Source organism: Eubalaena glacialis, chromosome 20 (genome assembly GCF_028564815.1).
Source record: "Eubalaena glacialis isolate mEubGla1 chromosome 20, mEubGla1.1.hap2.+ XY, whole genome shotgun sequence".
NCBI lineage: Eukaryota > Metazoa > Chordata > Mammalia > Artiodactyla > Balaenidae > Eubalaena > Eubalaena glacialis.
The window spans coordinates 13,666,276-13,680,069 of record NC_083735.1 but is presented as its reverse complement, the minus strand read 5'-3'; the positions used below and the strand labels follow the sequence as shown (position 1 = coordinate 13,680,069).

At 43.9% G+C, this 13,794-nt stretch overlaps 1 protein-coding gene across 7 annotated transcripts in view; it reads left to right on the top strand.

Annotated features, from left to right (window-relative positions):
- Nucleotides 1-13,794, top strand: part of IRF2 (interferon regulatory factor 2) — an 84,773-nt gene that overhangs the window by 33,954 nt on the left and 37,025 nt on the right. For all 7 annotated transcript variants that reach the window (XM_061177188.1, XM_061177191.1, XM_061177192.1 and 4 more), the window contains exon 2: nucleotides 11,316-11,411. In XM_061177188.1, the coding sequence (XP_061033171.1) occupies nucleotides 11,325-11,411 (87 nt within the window). In that variant the 5' untranslated portion in view covers nucleotides 11,316-11,324. The remainder of the gene's footprint in view (nucleotides 1-11,315; nucleotides 11,412-13,794) is intronic.

Below are 13,794 nucleotides of genomic sequence, written 5' to 3'. Positions count from 1 at the left end.
CAGAGTGGTCTGAAGAAGGGCAAAAGGAGGTCACAGTTAAGTTTGAAGAAGGAAGGGAGTCAGACATTCAGAAAGAAGAGTGGTGGCCCACCTCTGTTTTTTTCTCTGGAGTTAGAGGCAAGATAATGTGCTGGGATTGATGAGTGTGGAAGTGAGGTTGGAAAAATCTGAAAGTGCTCCCATGGGGAACAGGAAGCACTGATGAGGGAGAAGCAAAAAAAAAAAAAAGACCTGCAGAGACTTTTTGAAAGCTCCGGTGAGGTGATAAACCATAAATCTATAATGGTATTATTATTATTATGACTGGGTACTATTCAGCCCAGTCCAGAATTTTTGCCACCGGAGCAAACAAGAGGGAGAGACCCATATGTAGTAAAGTGGTTGGGCAGCTGTGTTTGGGAAGAGTGGGACCAGAGAGTGGACATACTAGGGAGAGGAAGTGGGGAAGTGGAGCCTGAAGGGCAGGGATGGATCCTCTCTTGGAAAAGTGCACATATGCACAGATGCAATGTGTGCCATATATTTCTAAGGCTTACTCCCTGGGTGGAGAACTTCTGTTCTCTTTAGGCTGCGTTGAGAACTGTTTTCTAGAATGACCGTTGGCTCACCTGCAGTACTGAAAGCCAGAGATATTTTGGTGTCTTTCGAGCACACGTGTGGAGGCCATAAGTCAATTTCTCTGTCAGCTTATGGTTGTGATTCAGAGTCTAAATCATACTCTTTCAGGTACCAGGGTAGATTGTGGTCAGAGACAGGGAAATTTTTGTAAAGGAGCTATGGTAATGTCTTCTAAAAGGGTATAGAAAACATGCCTAATAAGAAAATTGTGGGTAGAATGGCAAATATGCAAAATCTATAGTTTGGATGATTCTCAGTATGGGAAACTGTTTCTTGGTATTTAGAAGTATTTAGACTTTTAATTTCGTATGCATTTATATTCCATTCATGATGAAATCTATTCCCCATTGGCCTCCCTGTTTTCCCATGACTCAACTGGAGATATTCATGAAACATACAAGACCTGGAAGGCCATTGGCTAATGGTACTAAATGGCAGTGATACCTACACTTAGCTGCATAACAGTTATCCTAGGATAATAAAAAAATAACTGATTCTTAAGCCCTGGAGATTCTTATTCAGTAGTTCTAGGATGGGGCCAGGGAACCTTTTTTTTTTTTTTTTGATTCCCCAGGTAATAACGTTGCACAGGCAGTTTTGGGATGCTGGTATAGGTGGAAAGAAAGTATAGCAAAGTATGCTTATGATATACTGAGCCATACTGGGTTATGATATATTGAGCTATTTATAGCAACCCTGCCACATCATTCAAGGTTGGGTTCCTGAAAAATCCATATAATAGGAGAATTCATGGTTGAATTGCTTAAAACCTGAGAAACACTGGGCTAGAGACTAAAATACTTAAATGAATCTATGACATGTGTCTTTTTAACGTTCAATAAAGTAAAACAGTAAATGCATGAAATTATATCCGTGATAGAATGGATAGCATACAATTGATTTCCATTGCTTACTAGCTCCCCTGAAGTTTAACAAAACTTTAAAATTGGTTTTGCATTGGTGTGGATAATATTATGCTGAGAGGCAAGCTTTTTTCTGTGTCGAGCGCTCCATCCAAATGTTGAATGTCTTTCTGATTTCCTGACTGCTAATTGTTGACTTGGCCCTACGGTCCCACCAGAGTATGTAGAGTGATTTAAATATTGTAGGCAGAGAAGTATTAAGTATAGCCAAATGGGTAAGTCTCAAACCCCCTCCATAATGCACAGAGTCCTTTCACCTTAGCTCTGAACATGGTATTTTCTTGCCAAGCACATGCTGTTGAACTTCTCTTCTACATTTCACTTCTGTCTCCTGGGAGTCAGTTACCGCTGTAAGGGTTTGCCGCTTCTTCTCTTCTGTATCCTTCTCTTCCGTTTTCTACTTTCCACCATGACCTCTGCCTCCCCCACCATCCACATGCTCACACACATCTGTACACACAGCTGGGAACCAGTCTAGCACAGTACGATGCTTTTTATACTTTTTTGGCCACAGTACCAATATAATAATATAAAATTGAAACAAAAGTTTAATGAAACAATGCTTACTCTTATTTGGGGAGCTCTCATAGTTTCTATTCTGTATTCTCATACATTAAAACTAAAGTGTTGATCTTCATCCTGTAATTCGGATCTTAATCCAATAAATTGATTTCCTGACCCTCTAATGGGTGGCTAATGGATGTTTGGGAAAAAAACTGTTTTAGAGGTTTCTGGCGTATTCTTCCAGTCAGGAAGATCTGGATTTGAATCTTAGCTTTACCACTTGACAGCTCTGCATCTTGGGAAGTAGCTTCATTTCCTCATCTGTAGAGATGGCGATAAGATACTATACCTCATATAGATTGTTTGAAGATGGAATGAAATAATGCACGAAAAGCATTGGTATCTCATTCTTAGTAAGGGCCTGAGCCAATGTGACAGGGATAAAGAGAATGATGATGATGATGATGATGATAATGGTGGTGGTGGTGATAATTCAGTTTTCAACTACAGCTTCCTCTCAGTTCACATAATTTTGAACTGAAATTCTTATTTTTCCAAAAAGGTACACAAAAGTCAGTGTGGGGAGTGTAGGATGTTATGTAAGAGGAACTTATATTTTGGGAAGGATTACTGCATATTCAGGAAAAATCACCACTAAAAATTGCTATTATATTCCTACAAATGTATTGCCACTTGTGTGTGTGTTTTTCTCTTCCTGTGTGTTCCCATAGCCACCATCCTGGACAGAGCTGTAGCTCTGGCTACTGGCTTCCTTGCCTCCATGTGTTCCTGTATAGAGTGCTGTTTGGTTCATGATGAAACGAGGCCATTCAGAACTTTTTAGTAGCCCCTGTAAACAAGCTGAGTGTCTAGCTGGGCACTGGAGACCCTCCAGAAAGACCTGGGCTCAAATCTTGGTTCCCCATCTGGGGGCTTGTGTGACTTGGACACTTTTTTGTTTTCTTTTTCAAGTTACCTTTTCAAGCTATACTTTTCCTCATCTCTAGAATGAGGATAATAATATTTAGCTGAGTAGGGCTGTTGTGAGGGTTAGTGATGATATATGTAAACTACCCAGTCTGTGCTTCTCACACGCTGGCTGGCTCTTATGAAGCTTCCCCCATGTTGGTACATGCATCAGTTGCTCTGCCCACATCGGCAAAGACATCTTCCTCAGTTCTGCTTCGGCCATTAATACCAGCCTTTACCTTGTCTGACTTGACTTGCAGCCTTTTCTCTGCCTAAGTGATTCCTCCCTACCTTATAAGCTCTTCCTTTACCGTAAAGCTTTCGCTTACGAACCCATCTCATAATGATTTATGAACGAGTTCACCTAGTTGGCAATTAATCATATACTGCCTTCGGATCTCTATTGCAGTCTTTTATTATTATAATTATAGTATTATTAGTTAGCTTTATATGATTTATGTCTCATGCCCCCAGGTAATTAATTAATTCCTTGAGGGTAGCGATCCTGTCTTACACGTCTTTGAATCCTCCACAGCACTTAGTACAGTTCCTTGTAATAACATGTATTTAATAAATATTTGTTGGTACACTGGATGACTGGGTACTGCAGACAGCACATCCACAGGAGGATAGGGTCCAGTGGTTAGAGTTGTGAGAGAAGGTTTAATGGATGAAAATAGACTTGAGCTGGCTTTTGTTGGGAGGGTAACATTTATGTAGGTTGATAAGAGGGGTGGCGCATGGTTATGTGGGGAGAACTATTAGGGGACAGGAGCCTGCACAGGCATGTTTAAAACAAATGATGCAGCTGCAGAAGAGATGGCACTGAGCACTGCTGTGATTGGCTTCTGTGACACAGCCTCAAAGTTAGGCCCTGTGCTTAGCAACTTAGCTCCCATCCCTTTGCTTTCCCTCTTGGCCGGTTGTGGCTTATCTCCTGTGACGCTGTAACTGGGAACTGGTGCGCTGTGGGGCTTCTGGTAGAAATTCTCTACTTTTTCCTCTGAGTGAAGATGCCTTTATTTCCTCTTTGTTCCCGAAGGAAATTTTCACTGTATATAACATTTTAAAATAGCAATTATTTTCTTTGGGTGCTTTAAAGGCATCTTTCCATTGTCTTCTGTTTTCCATTGTTTCTGTTGAGTAGTCACTGTAAGCCTTCTGGGTTTTGTGGTTTTTGGTTTTTGAAGGTCATGAGCCTGTTTTTCCTCTGGCTTTTTTAAAGATTTTTCTCTATATTTTTGGTTTTCATCAAGTGTACTACAGTATGCCTAGGTGTGGTTTTATTTATAGTTGTCAGTTTGGGTTCTGTAGTGAGTATTAAACCTGTGGTTAGATGGTCATTGATCACTGTCTCTTCAAATTTTGCTCCTGCCTCCTTCTTTCTCTTGTCTTTGTGGAACTTCCAACTACCCATGTTTAGACCTTTTTAGGTCTAAAATCCAGTCTATGGATTTTACGGATTTTAGGTCTGTTTTTACATGTTCCACTTTTTTGTCTCAGTGCTTCATTCTGTCTGTTTCATTCTGACCTGTCTTCTGGTTCACTATTTTTTCCCCTAGTGATGTCTAATCTATTGGTAAACCCATCCATCGAGTTCTTAATTTTAATTATTTATACTTTAGTTGTAGAATTTATAGTTTACAAATTCTATAGTTTCCAGTTCTCTGAAAAAATTTTCCATCTTGTCTTTTATTTCCTTGAATGTATTAGGCATAGCTGTTTTAAAGATTATGTCTGGAAACATTTGGTATGTGTATATTTGTTATATCTGTATAAAATCTGTGTATGTATCCCTATTGGTCCATTTCTATTGTTCATTACTTCCCTTGGTTTTCTATTTTGTTGTCTTTTAGCCTCGTATTCCTAGCTGTATTGATTGAATGCTGGCCATTGTATCTGAAAAACATCAGAGAGAATATGAATCTTAGGATAATGTTATCTTTCCTCAAGATAAGATTTAAATTAACTTCTGGTAGTTCCAGATCATTTTAATTTGGTCAAGGATTGAGATTAATCAAAGCTGGGCTTTAGTCTTTGAAGTTAGTCTATTTCCATTTAGTTTTATCCCTTACAAAGCTTGCGTGTTTGGAAAGGGGGAGGTTTCCAGGACTCCGTTTTCCTAGCTGGGTCTTTATCTTAAATTCTTATCCCCCTAGTCACTGAATGTGTCAACAGCTCTGCTCAGCTTTGATGCCCTAAAGCCTCCTCTTCTGGATTCAGCAGATTCCCCTAGGCTAAGAGAGGAGCTGCCCCAAATATCAGGCTTACCATCCTGGATTTCTTTCTTCTCCCAGATCTTGCCCTCCTAATTCTTTACTACCATCTTAGTTCTTTGATGTTTCTAAACATATTTTTAAAAACACACTTTGTGGGACTTCCCTGGTGGTGCAGTGGTTAAGAATCCGCCTGCCAATGCAGGGGACACGGGTTCGATCCCTGGTCCAGGAAGATCCCACATGCCGCGGACCAGCTAAGCCCATGTGCCACAACTACTGAGCCTGCGCTCTGGAGCCCACGAGCCGCAGCTACTGAGCCCATGTGCCACAACTACTGAAGCCCACACACCTAGAGCCCGTGCTCCGCAACAAGAGAAGCCACTGCGATGAGAAGCCCTCACACCACAGTGAAGAGTAGCCCCCGCTCACCTCAACTAGACAAAGCCCACGCACAGCAACAAAGACCCAATGCAGCTAAAAAAAACAAAACAAAAAACACACACTTTGTTTAGGTTTCTTAGTTATTCACCAGGAGAGTTAGGTCTGAATTACCTACCATGCCATTACCAGAAGCAGCACCCTGTCAGCCAAGGATTTTATTATCTAAAATCTAGCAGAGATGTTTAGAAGTCTGTAATACAGAACACTAACATGATTTAAGTGGTATTTTAGGATGATTGATATGTCAGTGGTATGCAAAACAGAGAGGGGTTGGGAATATCTCCATAAGTAGAACAGTTAAAAGACCATCATAACTGAATACTTTCTGAAGTGAGAGGAAGGCAGGCATTATGGTTTCTGAGCCTGGGGATTGCAGACAGACCTGAACGAGAGTCTGGGCTCCCCTACTGACCAGCAGGTTGCCTTTGGGCAGTTACCCAACCTATCCCCTCATCTGAAATGTGGGGTAATAAAGTCCCTACCTCCTAGGGTTAAAAGAGAAGTGAGAAACTCACAGAAAACCCTGGTTTTCATGCCTGGCATATAGGAAGTGCTCAGTAAGTAGTAGCCATTGCTGTTACTATTCCAAGACACAAACCTCAATTATCTAAGTTAGAATTCAAGATCACTGTTAATAACACTAATCAGGACCATAGTTAGCATTGTCAGCTTCATGGGGGATGCGATTTATGTCCTGTGTATCACAGTGAACAGCTCATGTGCCTTTATGCAGCAGCCCTGGTGCCAGTAATATTCTAAATACTTGCCATGTACTGAATTGATTTGTAGCCAATGCCATGGTTTTGAAGATGATCCCAACCCGAAATCTCAAAGATGTAAGGATAGCTGATTTTCCAAAGTCAGGCTTGAGGGTAGAAGCTTCATATTTTAGGTTTATAGAACCATAAATTTAAGCATTTCACTTTTAAAAACAGCACAGTATACAAGAAATGACGCTTACAAGAAAGATAAATCAGATTATGAGCCTTCATATTACAAACGGATTCCTAGAATCACAGATAACCTCAGAAATTATCTTTGTGAAACCTCTCCTTTTTCTAGATGATCAGAGTATCCACCTGAGAGATTGAGTGACTGGCCCAAGGACACACAGTGGTAATGACAAAGCCAGGACTGGAACACGAGCGTCCCAATTTCTGGTGTATTTTGGTCCTCTTGGCAAAAATAGCACCTCTTTGTCTTCTCTACCGAGTTCCATGCCTTCTTCAGGTCTGTTCAGGCAACACTGGCCTGGCTGTTGCTGCCCATGGGAAACTTGCCTTAAAGAAGGAAGACCAGTCTATCATCTTGAATTTCACTGATAGAAGCTAGAAAACACATGCCACATAGGCATGAGTTTCTGGTGCTAGCTGCATGTAGAATTCTACCTTTCCTTTCTTTCACCAGAGGATGCATACTCGACCTCTGACAGTCATGAGAAATCTATGTCAAATGGCAACCTTTTTATTCTGGGTTGTGTGGCAAGACCACTGGTAATTCATTACCTGTTCAGTGTGTTTGTGGCAGGGGGCGGGGGAGCAGGCTATAAAATCAAGTAAGACAGAGGAAGTGCCTCCAGGTAAAAGGGTTACCTTTCATTGTGTATCATCGGGGATGTCCTAGCTGTTAAAAACAGCAACACCATAGAACCTGAAATAAGTGAAGCCCTTGATAATAGAGTTTTCCCTACTTGGATCAGATATTTGCTATATTTGCTTTTCCTAAAAATCTGCTTGTAATTAATGACAGCCCTGATGACTGATTTAGCACAGTTTTTACACGTGTGATTTCCATAGTGTTTTGGCTAGGTGAGCGATAAATGTTGAGTTTGGCTGAGCTGCATCCTTGTTAGAAACACACAGGATGTAAATAGGGGCTGGGCCAACGGGTAGATGATGCAGCAGAGCCTGCCACACTGAGACTAGTAGAGGGGGCCTGTCTGCCAGGATGACCAGACTTTGCAGCGAGTCGCAGAAGAGCCAGGTGAGTCTGGAGCCTTGCTCCGCAGAGTGTGGTCCAAGGACCTAGGAGCTTGTTAGAAATAGAGAAACCCAGGGCTCACCAAACCCTGCTGAATTGAGATTTGTATATGCATTAATGTTGGTGAAGCACTGGTCTAGGTTTTGTAATCAGCTCTTATCTTTGCTATTAACAACACTGATCATACAACACTGATCATTGGTATAAATCTCCAGTTTTCTCTTTAGTCTTGGGTTGATGACCAAAATCCTAGACATGGTTTCCCAGGCCTGCAGGGTCAGCCTGTCTCTGGCATCATCCCTATTGCTGGTTGCCTTCTGCAGCTGGTCCTCCTGCCCCGGGACCTTTGCACTGCCTACCCTCCTCACCTTCCTTTTACCTGTAGATGGGGTAGGAGCCCTATTTTCTGACTCAGAGTATCTTACCTTCTATACTGGTTTCCTAGGGCGGTCATAGCAAAGTACCGAAAACTGTGTGGCTTCAAACAACAGAAATGTATTTTCTAACAGTTCTGGAAGCTGGAAGCACCAAATTGAAGTGTAGGGCTGTTCTCCCTCTCAGATCTCTAGGGGAGGATTGTTCCTTGCCTCTTCCAGCTTCTGGTGGTTTCAGGCAGTCCTTGGCTTATGGCTGCATTACTCTGGTCTCTGCCTCTGTCTTCACATGGCCATCTGCCCTGTGTCTTTGCACATGATGTTCTCTCTGTGTGTGTCTGTGTCCAAATTTCCCTCTTCTTCTAACGACATTAGGCTCCTGTGAGCGTTTGGTCACAACATTTTCATCAACCCATTGCTACATAATCTTGTTTTATGTGTGTCTCTGTTTAAAGGCTCCATATTTAATACGTATTGTAGATTCAGTAACGTTGCACTCAAAGCCAACAAACCGGAACTCATGGCTGAAGGAAGTTTATCTCACAGACATATTTTCTCCATAAGGCACATCACAGCTTGGAATGCTAGATCGCGTTTCAGACGGACCACTCTCTGGGCCATTTTAAATGACAAAATCACCAACAAACAGCAGGAAAATGTGAAAAATGTTGCACTAGATAGACTGTGAAAAGGATGCATATTTATAGTGTGAGCGCTGAAATAAGAAGGCAGAATGTCACCTGTTTGACCTTAGTTGGGAGCGTGTGCATTGAATGACTCAAGTTTTTCACCTCTCTGTGCATGTCTGTGAAGGGCCAGGAAAACATCCTGAGGATTGATTTGGGTGTTATAAATATATTTAGTGAGTAGATACATTTGCAAAGATGGAGTCCTCGAATAATGAAAATTGACTGTATCTCCCCACGTAGGCTTTAGTTTTAAAGACAGAAGGCTTTTTGAACTATTTCAGGCGACCGTTTTTTCCAAATGGGTTGTCTGTGGAAAATGTAGGGGAAGGATATGTTATTATGATGACGGATTGGAAGCAGGCGTGTTTCTGTGTTGCGGAGCTTAGGCGGGGCCGCAGGGTCCTGAGCCACCGCGGTTCTGCTTGTCCCCTTTTCCCCTCAGAAGCGCGTGTCACTACGTAGCTACTCTTCCTTCTGCCCCTCCTTTACCCTCCTTACTGCCCTGACTTAGCTGCGCCCTTTCTGTGTCTTAAGATCTTCTCAAGAAGGAGGATCTGACCGGTTGACTGGGCAGGGCCCTTACAGGGCTCACTCACCCAGTGGATCTAATGTGGACGGCCTTTCCTGACGCTCCCAGAGCTCTCCATAACTCCTTATCATCCTGGACACAGGATGCTCCGTGGGCTGTGGGAATTATCTGCTCCCCTGTCTCCCGCTAGACTGGGAGTCCCTAGACGGCAGGGACTGTCTTCTTTCTTCCTATTCCTGGAACATCGCTCTTGATATATGATCTTTGGGTGGATGAAAGAGTGAGTGAGTGGAACAACTTGAGACCCACTCAGAGCAGCTGTGTCGGGGGCTCCCTGTGGCCGTTCCATGTCCTTTTGGACTGTCCCTGCAGTTCCTGTCACTCCTGAAGCCACCAGATGAGTGGACGGGGCCAGCCTGCAATGGTGACCGCACCTTGGCTGATGGCTGATTGCACATCTCGGGGTGGCGGTTGGGGTGGGGGGGACGGCTGCATTTAGGCTTTGTAGGATTATTCAGAGACCTAGAAGAGGTAGAGTTCCTGCTCCCAGCGAATTTACACTTTGGTTAGGAAGAGAGGCTGAGCACAGCTGAAAAGTTTACATTTAAGATAAGAGTTAGATAAGAATAAAGACAACATTGGAATAGCTGCCCTGAAGCAATGTTTGATTTTCAAATGAGCAGTACAGGATCCGTGGGTATTGTGGGGCATGGAGGAGGAGGGATTCCTTCAGCTGGAGCATCTGGGGAGGCCTTGTGGTGGAGGAGGGCGGAGGCTGCGTCTTGGAGGACGGCTGGGGATTGGCAAGGCCCGGAAAGAGGAGGAGAGAGGCAGGAGCAGGCGGTGTCTGAGACAGCGAGTAGGTCAGAAGTGGGGGAGAGGTCCAAAGGAAAGGCAGGGGCTAGAATTTAGTTCTAGAATTGAATTAGGCCCTCCAGGCAGAGGGCGGGGCCCCAGGTGGCTCGCTATTGGCGCTTGCCCTCTGGTGCGAGCTGCAGGCAGCACGTAGAGGAGACGGGAAGGTCTCTGTGAGCTGGAGGAGAAGGTTACTGAGACTTTGACCATCTCAGCCTGAAGTCATCTGAATAGAATATTCAGAGCTCATTTTTGGAGGAGAAAATGGATAAAGGAAAGATGAGGCAGCCAGGGGTTGAAAAGAGGATCATGTCCCACTGTGCATGAAGTCCTGTGGAATGGATGCTTGGTCGCCACTGTCTCTGCTTTTGAGTCCTGCATCGAATTTAAACTTCCGTGTAAACAGGCTGAAGACGAGTGATAGACAGCACTGTGTTAGTGATCCCGCTCTGGGTATATTTAGGTGGACAAGGGAAAGACTGTCTAGAAATGCAGCTGGAAGGAGGGGAGAGAGGTGTTATGTGGGCTGGTGGAGGAAAGGTGACCCCAGGTCAGAGGAGGTGGATGGCAGTGAGGCAAGACCCTTGAGGGAACACTCCAAATAAGAGATGCTTTCACGTCAAAGCGATGCTGAAGCCAGAGCTAGAGGCTGGTGCACTCTGCAGGGAGACAGACCACATCAGGAGGGGTGACCAGTGGGTGAAAGCCTTGGAACTGCGTGAATTGATTCCGTAAGCGCTTGGAAGTGCCCATGCCGGGGCTTCGACGCATGTCTGTAACCCAGATACCCTCAAGGAATGACTTGGTTACTCTGTCCACCCTTGGCTCTTGGAAGGATAATACCCAAAGGTATTTGTCAGACCCTGGTCCTCTGAAGGTACCTGCTGTAACACAGCCTAGCGTTAGGTGTCCGGGCCCTGTGACTGGCTGAGTTTCTGCGTCATGGGACCCTCTCAGCTGAGAGCAGGGGTGGCCTGCACCACCGCCCCACCGAGACGGCCCCTGGGGAATGAGCAGCGCACTCAAGCAGGGGTGGGGCTCTAGGGCAAAGACCCTGATACGCTCTCAGAGCCCCCCAGCCCCCATGTACACATAAGCTGTGCGGTTTTGAGGAAGAGGAAAATAGAAGAGGGTCAGGCAGGGGTGTCGGACTTCACGGTGCAGACATGACAGTGAGTAGCAGAGATGCCTGATGTCGTGCTTCTCTTCTGCAGAAGGGCACCATGCCGGTGGAGAGGATGCGCATGCGCCCGTGGCTGGAAGAACAGATCAACTCAAACACGATACCAGGGCTAAAGTGGCTTAACAAGGTAAGTGCGTGTGTGCGCGTGTCTGCTTGTATGCGCATGCGTGTGTGTATCTGTGTGAGAGAGATCCTTACTAAGCCGGTGCCCGTGGATCACCGCAAGTGAAACTGTTCTTCGTGTTCAAAATATTATGCTTATTATTTACAAAAAACAACCAAGCAAAAAGGATCGTGAAAATATGAAATTATCATACAAAGAAGACTTATCATCCTCTCAGACTGTAGCCTCGACCCCGAGGTAGGGCTCTGGTCTCGTGGATGACTGTTGATGGGAAGCTTCTTGCTGTATTTCTGTTCAGTAATTCTTACCCTTTTCCTTCTCTAAATTCCTTTCTTGCTTCTGGTTTTCGAGGATTAGAGGACATGGAACCTGTAGGGCTTTCCGTTGGGAATGGAGCATATTGATTTTCTTTTCAGTATTCTTTATGTAAAGAAAACTTTTGTTTTTGTCTTAAAAAATGGTTTTATTTTTATCATGAAATCCTGTTTGTGTGCCTACATGTCCTAAAAAAGCAGTATTCCATCATTTACACCCCTTATCTATACATAAATACTTCCTTACTTTTATCAACCTGAAAACTCTCAGTTTAGTTGATCCTGCCTCTCATGGGGGGAATCAGGAAGACCTTGGATGTAAAATAAAGACCACCTGAAAACATTTAGTTATAATCTAGAAAAGCAATGAATACATCATGCTTTCTTTAAGATGGCCCAAGAGAGAGATTGCTCTCCCACTACCAGGAATATTGCAGTTCTTCTGAGCAAATGTCTTTTTCCTCTTCTACCTCCCCCCTGCGTTTTTAATCTTAAGGACACGATGAATAATTTAGCAGGTCAGCCTTTACCTTTGTATCACGTGCTCCAGAGCTTAGAGCCAGATTGTGGCCGCTCCTAACAAGTGTACAAAATATTGCAGCATAATTTTTTTTTTACTAATATTACTCCTTGCTTCATTTTATTTTTTCAGATATCTCTCAAATCTTATTTCTTTTTGTTCTTTTCCCCTCATTTACCTATTTTTTCACTTATTTTAAGTGTAACAGTGTATTGCATTTGAACGTATCTGAGTCCCTTCTGAAACAAGATGGGGTAGAAGTAAACAGAAATACTTTTAAGTAAAGCATATGCTCACTTCACGTGACCTGTCATATATTTTAAGGTCTAATGGCAAACAATATATTTTTCTAGGCTTGCAGTGTCTATAGTGTTTTAGGTTTATATCCTGGAGGGGCTTTGTAATTAGCCTGTTCCAAAGAAACAAACAAGAAATCAGGTTGCCCCTTGTCCTGCTGGGTTAGCAGGGGCGCATGTAGAGGTGTCAGTAAAGGGGAGATGATAGTCAAAGGAGAGTTGAAGAGACATAGGGTCCTCAAGAACAAGAATAACGATAGTGATAATGATCATAATAAAACTAATTTATGAAGTGCAGGCACTCCTCTACGCAAGATCGTGCATTCACTCCCATAATCCCCACTATGGGGTAGATGCTGTTATTTTTTCCATTTTGCAGACAAGGAAACCAAGGCTTGTAGGTTTAGTAGGATTCTATTTTGAAGAACAAAGTAACATTGCCTATTATTGATTTAGGGTGTGAAATTAAAGCAAATGTTGTTGATTTCCGAAGAGAAGTAGGTTTGGTTTTACTTTTGCTTTTTTTAAAACCCACCCACCCGTTTTGGCTGACTTGATGCAGTGGCGCACTTACAGTGTCACTGCGTCTCCTGCACCAGGTGGGTGCTTGATGTGCTACAGTTTGTTGTTCTCTGTAGTAGGTTGAATGGTGGCCCCCTCAAAAGATAGGTCTACATCCCGACCCCCAGAACTTGTGGATGTGAACTTATTTGGAAAAAAGAGTCTTGGCAGGTGTAATTAACGTAAGGATTTGCAGATGAGATCATCCTGGATTATCCCGCTGGGCCAATCCAATGACAGGGGTCCTTACAAGACACAGAAGAGGAGACACACATCCACGGAAGAGGAGGTGGAGACTGAAGTGATGCAGCCACAAGCCAAGAACACCTGGAACCACCGGAAGCCAGAAGAGGCAAGGGAGGATTCTCCTCAGAGCCTTTGAAGGGAATGCAGCCCTGCTGACTTCTTGGTTTTGGATTGCTGGCCTCCAGAACTGTGATAGAATCCATTTCTCTGGTGGTAAGCCACCCAGTGGGTGGCAGTTTGTTACGACGGCTGTAGGAAACTTACACATCCTCGCAGGGTAGCTTCCTCACCGGTACTCTCCACTGAGACACCTTTTCCTCTGGCCACTGTGCCCGTGTTTTTCGGATAGAGGACCAGAAAGTGAATGGATTCCTCTTGGTGCAAGTGAACACTTGGCCCCTCTCCGGCGGCCCTTCCTGCTGAGCCTCACTCACCTGGCTCTTGGCTCA